This window comes from Gallus gallus, chromosome 1 (genome assembly GCF_016699485.2).
Source record: "Gallus gallus isolate bGalGal1 chromosome 1, bGalGal1.mat.broiler.GRCg7b, whole genome shotgun sequence".
NCBI lineage: Eukaryota > Metazoa > Chordata > Aves > Galliformes > Phasianidae > Gallus > Gallus gallus.
In genome coordinates this window covers 130,122,720-130,141,987 of record NC_052532.1, presented here as the reverse complement: position 1 = coordinate 130,141,987, position 19,268 = coordinate 130,122,720, and the positions used below count along the sequence as shown (strand labels likewise).

General features: G+C 39.0%; 1 protein-coding gene across 4 annotated transcripts in view; it reads left to right on the top strand.

Annotated features, from left to right (window-relative positions):
- STAG3 (stromal antigen 3) overlaps window positions 1–19,268 on the top strand; it is a 58,187-nt gene that overhangs the window by 23,640 nt on the left and 15,279 nt on the right. For all 4 annotated transcript variants that reach the window (NM_001277835.2, XM_015277701.4, XM_015277703.4 and 1 more), the window contains 10 exons: window positions 2,108–2,187; window positions 10,272–10,379; window positions 12,280–12,388; window positions 13,245–13,362; window positions 14,204–14,307; window positions 14,743–14,835; window positions 14,947–15,036; window positions 16,013–16,216; window positions 17,590–17,666; window positions 18,661–18,748. In NM_001277835.2, coding sequence (NP_001264764.2) covers window positions 2,108–2,187; window positions 10,272–10,379; window positions 12,280–12,388; window positions 13,245–13,362; window positions 14,204–14,307; window positions 14,743–14,835; window positions 14,947–15,036; window positions 16,013–16,216; window positions 17,590–17,666; window positions 18,661–18,748 — 1,071 coding nt within the window. The remainder of the gene's footprint in view (window positions 1–2,107; window positions 2,188–10,271; window positions 10,380–12,279; window positions 12,389–13,244; window positions 13,363–14,203; window positions 14,308–14,742; window positions 14,836–14,946; window positions 15,037–16,012; window positions 16,217–17,589; window positions 17,667–18,660; window positions 18,749–19,268) is intronic.

Genomic DNA, 19,268 nt, shown 5'->3' with positions numbered 1-19,268 from the left:
GTCAGAGTTCATCTCCCTGTTCCTTTGGCTGACAGAAGAGCATTGCAGAAACAGCCTGCTTGACTGAGTGGCTGAAGGCGTTTTGCAGAGGTGCTTCCCTCTGCTTCTGTGGAATTTTCTGTTTCACTTCAGGTTATGCACAGAATGGTGTAAATGTGCACTGTAGCTGCTTATCTCTGTCATTTATCCAGAATGGCCCAGACTTTTTTAAAAAGAACTTTGGAAGGTGGGAAGGAATTTGATACATTTGATACTCCAGTGGTCCTTGTTCTTTTTTTTTTTTCTATTCTTGATATTTAGTTAAGCTCTTAGATATTTAATTGACAACGTATTACACTGATATGGGAATAACTCTTTGCTGATATACCATGTCAGTATGACTCTTGAAGAAGGATCCCTTATCTCCTAACTGAAAAGTCACGTGACATTCCGAAATTTTGAGAGCTTGTTCTGTGCCTGCACTGACCATGTAGACTTCATATGTACATGCCTTGATCATATTCCAACATACGTGCATAAACCTTTATCATATTCCAACATCCTTACTCTTTCAAGAAATAAGCCTTTTACTTTTTTAATCCTGCCCTCTGCAATGATTTTGTCAGCTATTCTCATCCTAATGGGGCAGTATCTTTACAGTATGGAAGTAAGAAATCTCGAGATGCTGTGAGAGGAGGAGTTGTTACCACAGTCCCTCTGAATCAGTCCATAATCAGTGCCTACTTGTGGTGATAGTTCACGTTCTTTTTGCAAAAGGTGGAGTGCTTACCCAGATGTCAGCACAGTCGTTTATAGTAAGAAATACCTATAGACTATTGTCAAATAAGAAGATATAGATCAATTTTGGTATTTTAAGGATAAATTGTTCAGACTGGAGCTTGGCTATGTAAGACTAACTTCTTTTTTTAAACAGCTTTTTGGTAGTGTTCTCTCTTTCCTTTTAAAGGAAGGTTGTTTTAAGCTACTGCAAACTGCATGAGCAACTTGGTATTCAAAGACTGATGAAAGAGCTCTAGTCTGCTTTTACTGAGATGTCTCTTTGTGTGGAGGGTGGTAATATATAAATGGATTATTGCAGATTCCACCTCCCAAATGGAATATCAAAAAACAACAACAAGCCCAAAAACACACTCAGAAACAAAACAAAAAACCCTCAAACCAAACCAAACTCCTCCTTGTTGAAACAAAAGAAATCCAAGCAGCAGATGCAGACTGATTGGACATCTCCCAGAGTTGAAATCCCATTTCCTTGATGATGGGAAATGTAAATACATGATCATCAATCCATTTTCAGTACAGCTGTATTTCACATGCTCCTTCTGTTACCCTTGAGCTTTCAGACTCAAGATTCATGGACTTCCACACCTTACATCTGGGCTGTTAGAGAAAGGAAGATGCAAAGTAAAATGGATTTAGACATTTAGAAATGATATGTTTACTGAGGAAGATATTAGTCTTGAAACAAGCAAGTTTGGTGGTTTAATGTGCCGTAAAGATACAGGCTGCACTATGGAGTGTGTCTTTGGGTACTCAGGATGGGAAAACTACTGTTTTCTGCGGTGTTTGTATGTGCACCAAGTTATAATAACGTGAACTTTAGAGGCCAGCGTTATTGCTGCTATTTCGTGAAGCACCTTTATGACTCAATTCCTAATTATCTTTCCAGCAAAGCACTGGCTTCTGTAATGTGTAGGTACACACGCTTTATTTTTGATGGGAGAAACTGATTATATAATGCTTGTAATTTGAGGCTTACCTCCATTTAGCATATTGAAGTGTCAGTAGTAACATCTTGGAAACAAGTTGTCAGTCACTTTTAATTTGTAGACTGTAGTTGATTTCTTGTGAACGCATACATTACATCTGAAAAAGAAATACCATATTACTGCATGATTAATTCAGTTAAAAAATTAACATGCTGTTAATTTTCAGGGGCTGGGGAACTACTTGGTAGTAATCAAGTTGCCTTGTGTCTCTTAGGAAATAGCTGCTGAAATAAAAATAAATCTCTGCTCTACTAGTGTAGATGATCTAGCTGTAGCAAAAATATATGTTTATTGAGAACAAAACATGTTACATCTTTTTATTGTCATTTTACATCCATTAGGATCGAATTGTGTCCATGCCTCTGGACAAGGACCATGAAGTAGCAGTTCAAGCCATGAAACTCTTGATGCTTATGTCACAGTAAATAATTTCTTTTTTAATTTACTGTATTGTTTTAATGGCAACAAGATCCAGATAAAATTCTGATGAATCTTCCTGTAATCAGTTACATGCTGGGAAATGATTGGTCCCAGCAGGATATGAGTTACAGTTAAAACTGCTCGAGACGTGGCATTTTCTTTCTGTGGGAAGCACCGATGTTAAGAAAACCTTTGCAGTCAGATTCAGTACGAGAATGACATTGCTTTTATCTTAACGCTTCCCCTGAAAGTAAATTCCAAAGCGTTTTGATGTTGGCTTTTCTCAAATAGAGCATCTGCCTGTTTCCAGGAAGTCCCCACCGTATAACGTTCTGTCCCAGGCTTGCCAGATCTTGACTAGGAGCTCAGGGAACTCTGCCATCTTCCCCCATGCAGGAAGCCTTGAACTTTGTTGCTAGAATTTGGGCTACCAGATTCTTTGCTCCGTGGCAGAGAATCTGGGAGCTGTTAAGCCTACAGTAGACTGACAGGGAGTGAGCAAGTATATGACATCTTGTTTTTGCTCAAGTGGAAAACTAACAGAAAAGTTGTTTTGTTGAGAAATTATTGGTCAGCCATAGATTTGGAAGGGTAATGTCGTATTGGAGGAGGTGGGAAAAACTGGACTAACATTATAGAAATGTGTGAGTCCTATTCCAATGTATCCTTGAGCAGTGTGTTTATTTTAGAACTTTTTTGGCAAAGTATCTGGAGAGTAAATTCTCTGTCCCTCTTTTCCAGTGCAAAAAAAGATTAAAAAACCCCAATGCATTTCCTTGTTAATACAGTTGAGATTTTAGGGGACTCTGTAAGTGTCTCTTCTGTTTCAGGGTTTAAGATGGATTCTGCTGATGCAGTTGCTTGTCTCCATGTACAGCATGGTGCATTGTTCAATAGCAATTGCTTTTCCATTTAACCCAGAAGTATTGGTCATTGCTAGAAGAGGATGCAGAACTTAATGGACCAAATAATATGGTGTTCTAGGTATATACATTAAATTTCAAATATGTTTATGCATTGAAGTGATGCTGTATAGTCTGGACTCACTCCTATTTGACACTCCATTGATTGGAGTGGCATTCCTCTAGGTTACTCCAACATATGCATCAGAACAGCATGTGACCGCTATGAATACAGCATGCTCTTCTAAAGGAAGTACTATTGTTTGAATCTAACTACTCGTAGATAGGATTATATTGTTTCTGTGTTTACAATATCCCTTTCTACATCAGTTGGTTGTCTGCTGTGTAGCTGTTGGAACAAAACACAGTGTTGTGTCTGTGTGTAATGTGTTCCTGTGCCAGGAGGAGTAGCACACCATTGTTGAAGTACAAAGATACTGAACACCAGTTGTGGCTGTCCCTGCTCTGTATCTGAACTAACTCAGAGTTTTTGGCTTTATTATGTGTGATCATGTTCTCATGAATGCAAACTGCAAAAGTTTGATCAGTGTTTCTTTTTTCTTATCAAGCAATTTTTTTCCCCAGATTTTTCTTTAATACAGTTCGATTTCCAGTGTGAGTAACTTCCATCTAAAGTTTTCTCAATGATATTTTTCTATCATAAGATGTACTTTTCATTATCAGAATGAATATATTTTACAATTATTTTCAGTTAGGCTGTGTGGAGTCCTAGCAATGCATACTTCTTTTTACTGATCTGTTGTGTAGCCATCTTTCTTTCTGTCCTCCCTCTCAGTTGCTTTGAGTGCTGCTGATTTTGCTTAATTACTGTAATAATGAAAATGGGAATTGGGGGACATAATGAGCAAATTCAGTGGCATATCTTCTTTTTGATAAGATAGATAATGATCAGTCTATAAAACCTTTGTGAAGAGAATGTAGACAATACAGTCTCCACTGCAGATTTCCTAGTAAGAGCCTGTATCGAGATGCTTTTCTTGAAGCAGGGAGAAAGGCTTATGCTGCAGTACCTACAGATATCAGAAGGGATTCACTGCTGATGTTGTGGCAGCAAAAAATTTCAGACTGCAAGATAAGTGCTTATCATAGTTCAAAACCGGTACCTGGTACAGTAAAGCGGCCTGATGCATGCAGTGAAGCATGAAATGAGGCCATGGACAGTGTCTCCACTACCTATAAAGAATAACAAATGTAGCAGTGCCATTTACAGTAGTTATCTTGTATGTATTGCTGTAATCAATTTTTGTGCAGCTTTTAGTCATGCTCTATTGGCTTCTCTGGGGTTGGCCCATCTACAGATTTGGCAACTGAATTCTAGTTGCCCAAATTACCGTTTTTAGTGAGGTGTGAAAGACCTCTCAGGTCAAGTTTCTATTTTTAAAGGTACCGTTTCCATTTTTAAAGTAAGAACATCCATCAGTAAGAACTTTCTATATTTGATTTGGAATCATGGAATCGACTAACAAGAAGTCTTTATTTAAAAAAAAAAAAACAAACAAATGGCATGAACTTAACTGGTCAGGTACTGACCTGTAGGACACAGCTCTAACTTTGGAATACATCTTGTCCTTTAATGGCATGCGCTGGAGAGAGGCAAAACCAGGAGTAACTTAGTTTCCCTCCCATTAGTTTGTTGGGTGCTCTTGTCACCTTCCTGGGCAAAAAATACCGTGTCAGCAACTCTTTTATTGTCTTCATGGGTAGATGTAGTAGCAAGACCTCTTGCTAATTAATTGTTTTTGTGGTGTTTTGCAGTTGCAGTTGAAGTCTGCTGTGTATATGTTAGTAACAGCAATGACTGTCTCCTAGCCATCACTGCATGTCACTGCTGTGGAATATACGCTGTATATTGCGTGTAACATGGACAGAGTGACTACTCTGTCCACTACTGGCCCATGAAACTTCTAGCTTGTATGCTGACCTTTATATTCTCCCTCTTTTCAGCCAAACACTGAAAATACTGATCTTTTCAATTCACTTAAATGTACTGCATTATTTAAAAAAGAAAGAAACACAACCGTGCCAACTCAAAGCCCTCTTGCTGTGCATATACCTGTTTTTTATGTCTTCTTTTTCAAATCTATGTTTGTGTTTTCATTTTGTCTGTCTCTAAGCTGAGCTCTCTTTTCTTCTTGTTTGTTGTATGTTGTCTCCATTGAATGCCAAGCTCTTTGGGCTGGTGGATTTCTATTTTTACAGATGTGATCCTGAAACTGAATGAGCCTGTGAGGTGTAACGTAACAGAAATTATTAATGCTACTGAATGATACATAATTATTAGTATTAATGTTGCAAAGAATTTGAGAGGGAGTAGAACTAGGAAGGAAAAAAATGGAGTCACAATGAGAAGCCAAGAAATCTTACTGCAAACACTGTCTTTCAGTAGGTAAATTAGTTCAGTGGGGCTGCTGCCGCCAGACAATTCGGTTCATTTTTGTGTACTTAAGTAGCTGAAAGAGTTGAGGGTTTCGAAAAGGCTGTAAAGGCATTCACCTTTATCAGTTACAAGTAGTGCACGTAAGGGCACAAATTTATCAACAGTGTGAAATGTAAAGAGCGAAGGAGGAGAAAACTACCCTATGTCACATTAATTAAATGTAAGTAGAAATGAAACTGAGTTTTAAACACAAACCTCTGAAGTTTGAAATCTAGAAGAGCTGCCTCAGTGAGAGCTATGAGTATATTGCACTCATTGGGAACTCATTTAAACTACTTATTGGAACTGATAAATACATTAGTTCTCACTTCAGTACTTTGACAGTGGTAAGTAGGGTTCATCCAACTTAAAGGTCAGGAAACTGAGGTTTGTTAATTCTGGGTGTGCTGCTTAGCACAGAAGGCGCAAGTCATTTAGGGATACATTGTCTCTGTACTCTTAAAAAAAAAAAAAAGGAAAAAAAAAAAGAAAAAATTAATCTCTCTTCTTTTTCTCAGCTAGACTGGGATGGATGTTTTAGATTGGAGATGGAGGGCCTACACTCTAGGAGAGTCTTGAAAACTGGAGTTCACAAATATACCGTGGCAAGTAATTCAGAGTCAGTGAAGAGTTGAACTTTGGTGATTCTGTAGGCTTGTTTCACAGCTAAGCTGTGGGCTGAGGAAGAGAAAGAAACTTTTGATGGGCAAATGCATTATATCTAGCCAGGTTATTCGGAAAGCTTTTATTCAGAGAAAAAGTCAAGTTGTATTGAAGGCTCAAATGCTATTATAAACATGTTTTCATGTGATTGTAGAAAGTAAGCTTAAGAGAGGAAGTTGCTTTGCACAGGGAAGCTAACCACCTTTGTCTTGTCCAGTGTTTTTCAGGAAAATTAACTAAGTGTTATTTAGATGTTGGTGGAGAAGTAGCAATACAAAGATCTCTCTTTAGTAAAGCAAATTACACAGCACAGTTCTGATTTCTTGCACTAGTAACTTAATTGCAGCAGACTACGTACTAGCAAAAGGGAATGGCATGGAGCTCCTCGCAGCTCCTGTGCAGTTCATCCAAGCCCACACTCCTATTAAGGTGGAGTTAGTGTAGTGCTTTGTCATTGAGAAGAGTCAAGCCTACTGCAAACAAAGCAGAAGTGAAAGACCAAGATGTAACAAAGGCATATGCTTTCTCCTCTGCCTTCTCCTTTTTCCCCCATCTCTGCAGGTTTTTACTTTCCTAGAAGTTAACCTTCAGCAACTCTTTGTCATCTAACACCTCTACTCGAGAACCTCTGTCTGTTCTGAAATCTTATCTTTCCTGTCTGAAGAACTAACAAAAAATAAGGAATGCCTGTCTCTTGTGGTTATGTTTCTTAGCCAAAACAGTTACCATACAGCACCTTTCTAATCTGCTTCTTCCTGTCCTCTGTCACAGCATAGCCATGGAGCATTGCAACATCTTAGTCCTATTTTAAAGTGCATGGGGAAGTACTCTTGTTAGGCTGTAGTATGGCAACCACGTTGCTCTCTCTCTTGTTGAACATTAAAACGCAGTTTTAAAACACATGCTATGACAGCGGGGTGGAAAGAAGGAAATAACATTTTTAAGTATAAAGAACAGCTAATGTATTCTGTTTTCTCAAACAGAATGCTATCAAAAGGTGTTTTTTGGATGGTAGTGCTTAATGCGAGTGTAGCAATTTTGCAATGTATTTGCTCATTTGTGTATTTAAGTAGAATTTATTTTAAATGCAAAATAAACTAGTTTTTTTGAGGTGCTGTTCCTTGGATTACCTTATATGTCCCTATATGTCCCTATAACATGTGCCAAATCTTTCTCTGCGTGATCTTTTCCTGTCATTAAAAGCAAAAAGAGTAAAGTGGTAAAGCTTTGGAAAGTGCATCAGGTGTATTTGTATTTTATTTTGTGATTTTGATTGTTACCCGTGGTATAAGCAGTAGCACAGACCGCGACAGGTGGTTCCAGCAGTCACGTATAGTCACGTCTCTTTCATGCAGTGAAAGGGAACAAAAGGCAAGATGGGAAATCTTTCAACTGGTGCCATAGGCAGAACAAAATGGGTCTGTGATCTCTCTCTAGAAGATCCCGGCTTCTCTACGCTATGTTCACACTGAAGCACAGAGAAAATGGTGTATCATAACATTGGTATGTGGAAGGCCATGCCTGTTTATTTTTAGACACCTAAACACTGGCAGGCGCTTCTGGTTTAACCTTTATCTGTTGCTTGGCATTCTGAGGGCTGTAAATTTGCCAGCAGTGTTATTGCTGTATTTAAAGTATTCTTTGAATGTGTGCTTACTGGCTTATATATGTACAAAGAAAGGCACTGATTTACTGTATTAGTATTACTGGTAGTTGTAGCAGCGTAGCCAAATGTTGCTGCTTCCAGAGGCAAGTAAAACCCCCTACGCTCTCACTTGAGTGGGAGTTTTGAGTGTAAACCTGACTATCTCACAGAGGGTAGTGGTTGAACAGTACGTTGACAGCAATGATATTACATAGAAGCATTTCCTCTCATTCCATTGCTTCTGTTCTTCTAGGGGCTGTTTTGTAAATGGTCAGAGCTGTAGCAATTGACCTACTCTTGCCGTGAGGAGAGAGGAAATAACACTGCCATGAACTACTGTAAGAGGGGCGAAGTCCTAACCTCTTTCAAGGTGAAGTTTAAAAACAAGGAGGTTGGAATTTAATTTGTACTAGAAAGGCAAAATCTGGAACTTCTACCCAAAGAGACTGCAGGCATGCTACCGAGCCCTTTGCCTAAATTGTTTAGATAGCTCAAGGAATTTTTTTTAAATTAGAGGCACACAGGTCTCACTGTTTCTGTAAATGTGCAAAGAAGAGGGAAATGTGGCCTGTGAAGATGAGTAAATTCTAATATGATTAAGGTTGGAAAAGACTTCACTTTCATCTAGTCCAACCATCAGTCCACCCCCACCATACCCACCGACCATGTCCCTCAGTGCCACATCCACACAGTTCTAGATCATATATCACAGTGTGTTTACACCAAAATTTCTTCTTTTTCAAGCTTCGTTCCCTAACATTGGTGATATCTCAGGACGCACCAATACCTGTTCTGAAATGCTAAAGCACCATATTACCTTTTTCAGTATCTCCTTTTTTAACAACAATAAACACATTTTTACACTATTTCCCCAGTGCTGCAGATGGCTGAATGAGAATCACATGAACGTTTTCCTTTATACTGATTACATGATATCTACGTATACTCAGAGCACTTTCTATTTGTTCTATTACCACAACTATATACTCGAGGGAACTGCATGTTAAAAGAGGCTGCCAGAACCTGCTGGAATTTCTTTTTGATTGAGGGCAAACATTATCTTGCAGGATTGACCCATCAGTTTTGGAGGAAGACCATCAGCACTTCCATTTAAATACCTTTTTACTGTGCCAGTGACCATTATAAACAAACTGAGAAAAACTGTGAAAGATTCAAGTGATGCATGAGTAAATACATAGTAAAGATGAAATTCATGAGATTTTCAACTTCTATAAATGAGAAGTTGTGGGCTTTGAGAAATGAGTGCTTCCCCCCTCCCCATTTCTTTAACTCGTAGCCTGTGCTACAAAAAGTATTTCTAATCAACACCCCTGCTGTGCTCTCCCCTAACGAGAGCTCACTTCATTTCAGTCAGGTTTGAGGATAATATTTTGGGGCCTTGGGACTTGTGAGGTTGCTAAAGGATGCGCTAGGATTGGAGACAAACAGGCAAGCACAGGAAGGGGTGCTAATTTTCTAAAGGCAGCAGTCCCACCAAATGGAAAGCACAAATCCTCAGTTTTAGAAGCAGTACTGGGTTGTAGCTGCAAGTGGTTTTATACTGTCACTTGCTGAGAACTGCTCACAACAATAAATATGAAGTCTTTCACCTGGTTGCAAAGAGCAGAAGGATCTCTTATGTTGCTGTTTTGTTCTCTCATGTAGTTCAGTTGAATGACATTGCAATTGCCATAGAAAGCAAGCAACTTGAAACTGGAACCCTTGTTTTGGTCTTCGCTTCTCTGGTATCTCCTCTTTGGATTATTCAACCTTCATGCTTCAATTTCCTGTTTTGTAAACGGTTGATACTAACACTGTTGTGAACTCCCATAGAGTGCTGTAGGTTTGTTAGTTGGTGTGTGATGTTTTAAAACTCTGTAGCTGAACGGCTGTCCAAAAATAAATCGTGATTTTCAGTGGGTTTGGACAAGAAAGGTTGCAGTCATAAGCATACTATCAAGTATATATTTTGATTTCTTTTTGTGTGGCTCTGTGTAGGTCTAGTGTAATGGAGTACAGGTTTAAAGTACTGCACTAATGCATTTTGGAAGGGTTTGTACTGCAGGATGAGGGCTTCTTGTTATTTAACCTTCTATGACAATAATCTAAGCATAGATGCATCATTTTCCTCTTTGATCATTATTGCTCTTCTTTATCATGGCCACTAATCAACCTTAATTATGCTTTAAGTTAATAATTTGTCCATGTGATGGGCCTAATTACTCATAGCTTGTACAGACCTGAATTTCTCTACAAAATGAGTAAAAAATGCTGCCATTTCCATTTGATAACGTATTTAGATTTGTCCTACAAAATGTTAGCTATGTAAACAAGTTGCAAGGCTATGGAGCATCAGGTCCAATAAAACTGGACATCTCATTCATTGTATTCTTTGCAGATAAACCTGAACTATAACTTCCGTTGTTATTTTTGCCTAGGAACTGTGAGGATGTGTTATCAGCTGAAGACTGTGAAACCTTATACCAGCTTGTTTATACCACGCACCGTCCACTTGCAGTAGCAGCTGGGGAATTCCTTTATAAAAGGTATCTCTGTCTGCCTGCCTACTTCTTGCATATTCTCATTTGTTTCAGAATGAAGGTGGATTTATTTAAGAGGGATATTAAGCATTCATTTTTTTCTGCTGGAAGTATATGCCATGAGGATAGTAGATGTGCTTTCTTCTCCTGAATCAGAAGAGAAATGCTGTCTGGGGGTAATCATTTGTTTCCCTGCACAGCGCTCCCCAGTAGGTATGAGAAAAGTTGCAAGACTAACACAGAGAATATGAAACAACTGACTGATCCACAGGTACCATCCTTATGTTGAGAGTATGCCTCCTTTCTTCTTTCTTTTCCTGTTGCATTCCTTCTTACAAGCTAATTCATCACCTGGCATCTGCTGCATTTCCATAGCACTGGTGATTAATCACAAAAATGGCCTCCTCTTATCCCTTTGGAAGTTGCCTTGTACGTTGTAAAAGGCTTTGAACAATGAGAGATGCAGCAGATTAAAAAGCCCTCCCAGTTTTCTGTCAGGTTAATGAAGTACAGGGTTTATGTTCCCCAGGAGTAACTCTTATAAATGGGCTTCTTATAACAATGGTTGCATGAAGTGAATGGAGTTGGCGTGCTAAAAAGAGAAGAAATAAATTTTCTGTCTCTGTGGCTGAGAGAAGTAATTTTATGTTACAAAGAGGAATGAAAATAAAACTGTTTAGGCAAGACTTTTGCCTAAATTTGGAAATAATGATTTGTGTTTTTCACATATGCAGAATCTCCTCCTAGCTGCCTGTTCCTATCTAGCTGAGCTGCTGACATTCCAGAGTTTGTGTTGCCACGTCCAACAGAAAGACAAAAGAAGATACATTTCTCTCTTGATGAATTTTCTATCTCATCTGCTAGCATTTTCTGCTTGACCCAATATTCTATCGTAAATCAGCTGTTTTTCCTCCTAGAACATGGCCATCTTTTGCCACTAAACTGATTGTCATGATAACCTGACTTTTTATTTTCAGCTTCCCAGTGCAGCATAGACGCTCTGCCTCTCTAAACCTCTTCCTTGTTCTTTGCCCTGTTGTTCTCTCTGACACTGGTACTAGTACGGAAATGTCTTTTCTGGTGTGACAGAGATGTTAGTGACAACCTCCTTTTCCTAGTTATACTGATAAAAATTTCAGTATAAAGGATTTTGTTTTTTTCTTTTTGGTGTATGTATGAAATCTCAGTGTCTGCATTTTTAACGTCGATTAGCTACAGAGCTGGCATAAATGATATCAGCAGAAGCACTTTCTGAAAGCGTAAGCTTATACTGACACTGAGTAGTGTGATCCTGCTCTTAAATCCAAGCCATTTGGGCCTCTTGAATCTATGGGGATGGCTTTCCTGTGTGTGTTTTGGGATTAAAGCTTCTTTTGAGCAGTGTGTTTGCACTCATTTAGGGTAAAGAACAAAATGGAAATACCATATTGTGAGCAGTTTTTGCACTGTATTTGTGAAATTGAGTATGTTGTAAATTGCCTCTTGCAAATGCAAGATGCTGTGCTATCTTTAAGAAGATGTACAGTAGTGGTTGGGTAGCAACATTTTTACTGAGTTAACATTTAATTTCAGCCTAGAGCTAACGCCTTCTGCAGTATGAGAAAATGTCTACCTCAGTGTATGTTCAACACTGTGGAATCTGCATCTGTTGTCCAGAAAGTTGGCAGGGTACCTGTTAAACTGTCAGAAATTATCTCTGCATCCGCAGGGACAGCAGATCTCTCGTAATGGAAAGCAATCTAATCTCTTTTCCTTTCATCTCCTAAGAAAGTCTAATATGATTTAGAGTAAGTATGTATTTAGAAAAAATACAGGCGTAGGGCTCTTGAAAGAATTTGTGTTGTATCGGCAAACGAGCATAAGTGGAATGTGGCAGAACTGAATTGGCTTCTTTTTCTGTTGGCAGGCTCCTTAGTCATGAGGAAGGTGAAGAAGTTTTGTCCAAAGGAGAAAAGAAGGTTGGAGCAAAGACTGACCAGCTGAAAAGATTAATATGTTTTTTCCTGGAGAGTGAGGTGAGGAGAACAGCCCCTTCAGTGTAAACCTTTTCAAAGCATATTAAATCAAGTACTAGCTTCCATTTGGAGGGTATTTCTAGTTGTGAGCTCTGTGATATTGGTACTTGGGATGTTCTCGCTCTCTAGGATGAGCTGTTAATGAAGACAGAATTGAGTGTTTCTGTTCTGTTGTCTTAAAACTGATCTACAGCTATGCTGATGAAGAGAATTAAAGCTGAAGCAGCTTCTGAAAGCAACTTAAAGGACTAATGCCACCATGTGAGTGGGTTTTGGTATGTGTTTACATCATAGTGCAGGCAGATGGAGGTTGCTGTACCATGGCTCTATGCTGACTATGAATGGAGTAGTTTTTCTGAGATTTTACCAGATTAAGTGCTGTGCTTTGCTACTTGGCTTTTGCAGTGGTACAGACCTGCACTGGTTTAAGTGTCTCAGGCACAGCCATTTTGCATACATGTGTAAAGAATTTCAGACATTATCTGAAATATCAACTTATTTGTTGTCCCGAGGTTGGATTTTTTGTTACGAACAGCAATATAAAAGCAATATGGAAACTCGTTTTTGAGAGGTTATTTAAATTACAAAGGAAACATACCATTACAAGAGAAAAAGAAAAGCTTTTTTTCCTGCTTTTTTTGCTTTTTTTTCCCCACGTACTTACTTTGTAATAGACTAAAGATGTTGTTTAAATGTTGATTAGCCTCATATTGAGCCTCAAACTAAATATGTTGGAATACTGTGTGCAAATGTATGTTTGAATGACAACTTTGTAATTGGAAAAAGGAGGAGAGGAACATATGAGCCTTCATTTCTTTTATTGATGCTTCTATAAGCTTGTATTTTTAATCCCCAGCTACACAAACATGTTGCATACCTCATAGACAGCTTGTGGGACTGGGCAGGCAAATTCCTGAAGGACTGGGAATGCATGACCACTCTTCTGTTAAAAAATGGTGAAGGAGATGGAAAAGGTGGGTGAGCAAAGAGGTTATCTCTGTCCGAATTCATCTCTTAATGTTGTTTTTGAACTTTGCCTCAGCTGGTTTCGTACCATTCCATACTGTAGTGCTTTTTGATCTCAGATTGTGGCCCCCAAGAGCCACAAAGCACATGTGACTGAGTGCACTGCCAGTGTGATATTTGTATCAATGTAGTTGTTTTATTTAGTATTCTGTATTTATGTAAAGCTAGTTTAGAAACTTTGCAAGAATACTTGTATAAATAAGCTTAAGTAGCATTCACTTCTTTCATTTGTTTGCCCAAAAGATGAGAATCTAAAAATATTAATAGATTGAAGCACAGTATTTTTGGGCTACTATTCATGCCTGGAGAGAAAAAGGATAATGTATTGAGTTTGTTGACGTCTAACACATTAAAGGGTTAGATTTTTGTTAAAAATGTTTTAAAGTAAACTTAATAGTTGTTTTAGTGGAATGGGAGGCAGTTGTGTGACTGAAGTTCAAGTTTGCAGACCCAATGACAAGGCATTTTGGAGCACAAAGAAGCACCTTTATCCTAAATGAGTCCCCTAAGTCAGTAGGGATAAGCCTTAGTGAAGCTGCGTGTGTTGTTGATATCCCAGATGCCTTAAGAAGTTTTCTTAGGAGACAAATAATTGCTGCTGTGTTCACTAAAGGTAGAAAATAATTTTCTTCAAATTAAATCAAACACACTTGAAGTGTTTATTTAGCAGCATCTTTCTGTAGTGTCTTTCTGCAGTTATCCAGATAAATGGGTAGGCTTTTCATTAGCTGTTGATGCATCTTTGTTTTTCTTTTGTGTGATGCTGAAAGGAGACTGATTTATTTACAGTGCTGAACGATGCTCAGGAAAGTGCTCTCATCGAAATTATCCTCGCAACAGTTAGAGAAGCAGCTGAAGGTCATCCTCCAGTGGGCAGAGGTGCAGCCAAAAAAGTCAGTGCATCTTATTCTCATTCATTGTGCTTTGATCACATTTTTTTTTTGCCTTATGTTCTTTGCCAGATAGCATATTCCTATATCTCCAGGAATAAAATGGCTTATTTTTATGAAATGGCACGTTGTCTGTTGACCTGTAGATCTTATTGGTGGTGGATGTTGAAGGGGATGAGCATTAGAGACAAGCCATATGAAGTAAGTTATTGACAAATGGTGAACATTTTATCCATGAAGTATGGTTGTCCAGTGATTTGCATCTAGTTTAAGGTTAACAAGAAAATCAAAAAGCATCTGGTTGTCTCCATGGAATAATATCTTTATATGGGCTTCATTTGGTTTAGATAAAGGCATCTAAGTTAACCTTGGGTTACATGTAAAATTCCACTCAGATCTGAGCGATTTTATAATTGAAACAAAATGCTTTGTCTGCAGATTCTGTCAGTAAAAGAGAAGAAAATACAATCAGAAGATTGTACTAAAATTACTGAACATTTTATTATGGTGCTTCCTCAGCTCTTGGCAAAGGTAACTAACAGCTGCTCTGTGAATGCATGTTAAATATTTCATTAAAATTCCTGCAGTGCACTCATATCCTGTTGTTTTTTTTTCTTTCTTTCTTTTTTTTTTTCTCTGCAGTATTCAACAGATGCACAAAAAGTGGCAAATCTTCTGCAGATTCCACAGTATTATGATCTAGATGTTTACAGTACTGGACATCTAGAGAAGGTGAATAGGAATTGGGATAGTCGGTGCATGTGCAATGTGCTAAATTTATATGACAGTATACAGAGTTTTGTGTGACTTGGAACAAATACAAGCCTGTCGAAATCTAAATAATTGGTCTCATACCTTGAGGAAAGTGGTCTTATTTGGGCTTTACTTTTCAGTTTGGGGCTGCCAAAGAAGAGCCTTGTGCTTTTCAATTGTCGGCATCAGCGGATGTGCTGTAACTGGCCCCAGTGGGCAGTAGTTTTTGGTTTCATGTGATAGGCTTGCCAAGGAGTTTTTCATTGTTGGATAGAGAGAGGGTGGGTTATGCTGTGTGGCTAAGCTGGCATCTCCCAGGAGTTTACTACAGAATAGGTTTCATGCTCCTTGAAGGCTGACTCCCAGCTGCTAGGGGGTGATAGTAACTGAAAGATAAGAATAGAGATAGTATAACCCCTGATGGGAAAGGGATGGTCAGAAATGGATAGATGAAATCCTTGAAATGGTTTACAGTATTCTTAAGCAAGGATGTTTGCAGGGAGGTAATATTAAGTTACTTTCAGCACAAAATGTTAGCTGGAAGAGAGAGTCAGTGGCATAGTACAAGTTAAGCTCCTTCTTCTCCGTAAGGGTGAAGATCTCTGTTGCCGATATGATTGAAACAGCCTCCATCCTCTGCTACCAGAGGAGACAAGTTTGGAGACACCCCTTTCCTCTGGAAAAACGTTTTCATTCCCCACCATTGTCTTAATTATTATAATAAACTTAAAACAGTTACTTCATTTTTTAGGAAGATCTAGAGATAATAATAATGAAAAAGAGCTATAAGCCCATTGGTATCCACTGGTCCTACCCCTCTGCTCCTTAGACTGGCGTTTCTTTCATATTGGTTTTATGACCTATATAGAGAGATTCATGGATCAAGTGAAATATATCTGAAGTGTAAGTGGTTTTACGTACATTTTACCTCTAATACCCTTTTTATCACTTGCAGCATTTGGATGCTTTGCTGAGTGAGATAAAAGACATTGTGGCCAAACACTCTGACTTGTCTGTCCTCGAGGCTTCCTCCAGGACTTACTATATCCTCTGCAGTGAAAAAATTGCCATCTACAGCAAGGTAGATTGTGCCCGAACTCAGCTGATAGATGAGTTGATGGGACAGCTTAATCAGCTACTAGATGGCTTTTGGCAGAAGGTGAGTGTGACTCGTGGAGATAAACAGACTGTTTCCATATGAAAACAGATGAGGAAAAAATAAAGGGGATTATTCTTTGCCTACTGTTTTGAGTGGAACGGAACTTTTCAAAGGTGGATTTGCTCTTCTAAGAAGACCAATGACTTACATTTTATTAAGTTAGTGTACTAGCAGGGGATGGAGTGGTGAAAATAATACATGAGGTAGTCCACAGCGGCAACAGGGCATTTTATGTCTTCTGAGTGTTCTGGAGGTGGGTTCCACAACTGTAGAATTGCAATGCCAAGATACATTGTATAAGATCAGCTAAGAAGTACTGGAGATCTATAGGTCATGAGGCCGTTCTCCAAGTGGTGTGTTTCTGTACTTCTTCATATTTGACTGTATGCAAGATGCCCTTCATCGTGTGACTTTGGCTGTAGGAGAAAAAAGATCAGTAATGCAGATTGCATAGCACTGGGGTCTCTGAAATGATGACTTTCCCCTTGAAGGAGGACTGCAGAGTCTCCCTCAAAGTTTTTCATTAGTTCTAAAAAGCAGAAACAGCTGGTGGTGATATGAATAGCTTGCTGGCTGAACTGAACATCAGAAGCCCGCAGCTGATCTGATCAACTGTGCCGTCACGAACAGGTGTCGTGCCATGGAATGAGAGTTAACACTGGCAGGTTTTTATTGGACCCTGGAATATTGTAAAATGTGTCAAGCCAAAAAATTCCCTAACCTCAGATTGGATTTATTTTGTTGGTCTTAAATAGATATCTATGTCAATGTGGGATAATGTGTACTTATGAGAAATAACATAAGTGCTAGACCAGGGGATTCTTCAACTCCTTCATAGTGTAATCCATATCTAAATAAAGAGCTTTTTCTCCTGCGACCCCTCCCTTCTAATTCTTGGTTGCATATACCATCTTCCATAATCACGTAGCATCCTTGTGGAAACTGCAGCAATTGCATCTATGGGAAAGTATTTAATATATTTTTAGCTATCTTTGAATGTGATCTGGCAGCTGGAAGCAAGGAGAGTCAGCACCATGTGAACAGTTAGCTTTCCAGAGATACCTAGCAACCATGTGAAGTTGAGCAATTCTGTGTTAGCCTAATTGCTAGTTTTACACCATTAGCAGTGCTGTAGTTTAGGCTGCTGTGGATTCAGTAGTGATAGGGACACTTAACAACGTTTCTGTGCAGACTACACACTGCTTTCTTCTTACTGTAGAGGAGGGCGTAAGTAGTATGGTTGAAGGTGTAAGGACTGGGGAGAGCTGGAGGAGAGTAATTCAAGCCTTTGGGTTGGTGGGGAAGAGACCATAGCAGTTACTTTGCCCCATGCTGGCTAATTCCTTTCTCTTTCCCAAACCTGCAAAATTTAGGAAGAAGGATTTTGTACGGATGCAGGAGAAATCTCCCGGATGCACTCTGCTTTGAGAAGAATAGCAGCTTTTCATAAGTGAGATTTTATTTACATAATGCTGTTCTATTTTCCCATATACTTAAGTGTTGCTTTAACAGATGCCAAGTGAGAATTGTTCAGGCTGATTGGGTCTAGTAAGATTTTCACAAGGGAAGGAAAATGATCCCTATGAGAGATGGCACAGGGTTTAGTTTTTCCTGAACAGAGCTGTAGTCTTGGCTTATAGATTTTTTTTTTTGTGTGTGTGTTACTGAGATTGGAGCATCAGCCCCATTTGTGGCTAAGAAGTGTGTGTTATAGGGTTGGGATGTCAGAGTGGACACAGAGGTTCTCTCAGCTGGGTCATTGCGGTGCCTCCCTCCTAATGGGATGCTGTTGCACTGCCTTATGATCAGCACTGGTGGTCAGTCTGAAGAGGGTGCAGTGAGTGCTGTCTCCTTTCCCAGCAAATGTAGTCTGCTTTGTTTTGATTCATTTGATCTTCTTTTGTTAGAACGTGGTTTTCTCAAAAGATTGTTTCTCTAGGGACTGTTCACCAAGTAAATTGTCATGTAAGGTAGTACAGAGTTGGGGAAATGGCCTTCTGCTTCATGTGTCCTTTGCTTATCCATGCTAGTGCTACTCTGGTTATTCAGAGCAAAGCCTGTGTTGAGCTGCAAATGCCTGAGAATATTAGAAACACTCTTCTAAAGTTTCTATGAAGGAATTTTTTGTTCTGTCTTCTTGAGAACTTAGTGAATGGATTGTTCAGGAAGAGGTATGGAAGCAAGTTTTTTTTTTTTCCCCTCTCCTCACATACACTGCAGTTTTGTGGCAGGAATGCATACTGTACAGCTCTGGACTAAAGGCTGCAGCAGTTAGCCATGAAAAGCTTAATTTCATTCCCCCTGACACGTAATAATTAGTTATTTAAAGTTACTGCTGTACATCAGATGAAGGCAAAAGTAGGATTCATTTAACCTGTTTGGTCAGATGAGTTTTCATTTCTTGATTAGCATGTAATTATTGTTTTCTTTTATTCCACTTGCAGCGCCCATGATCTCACCAAGTGGAATTTGTATGACAAGACTTTAAAGTTACTGCAGTTTGAAATGGAACATGGGAATTTGTCTGTTCTGGTGAGTTGCTGATACTTAACATTAGAAGAACTTTGAGTTGCTGAAAGCAGGAAAATGAGAAAATACTAAATAATGTTATGTATCCGCACTGTATGAGAAAGGTACTGTTTCCATCTCTCAGTCTGGGAAACTGAGGCTTTGGTATAAAGTTATTGGAATCAATGAATATAGAATAGTATAGAATCATAGAATCACTCAGGTTGGAAAAGACCTTCAAGATCATCAAGTCCAACCACAACCTAACCATACTACCCTGACTCTAACAACCCTCTCCTAAATCATGTCCCTGAGCACCACATCCAGACGGTTTTTAAACACATCCAGGGATGGTGACTCAACCACCTCCCTGGGGAGCCTATTCCAGTGCTTAACAACCCTTTCTGTAAGGAAGTGTTTCCTGATACCCAACCTAAACTTACCCTGGTGCAACTTGAGGCCATTTCCCCTCATCCTGTCACCTGTCAGCAGTGAGAAAAGACCAACCCCGCCCTCGCCTTTCAGGTATTGGAAGAGAGCAATA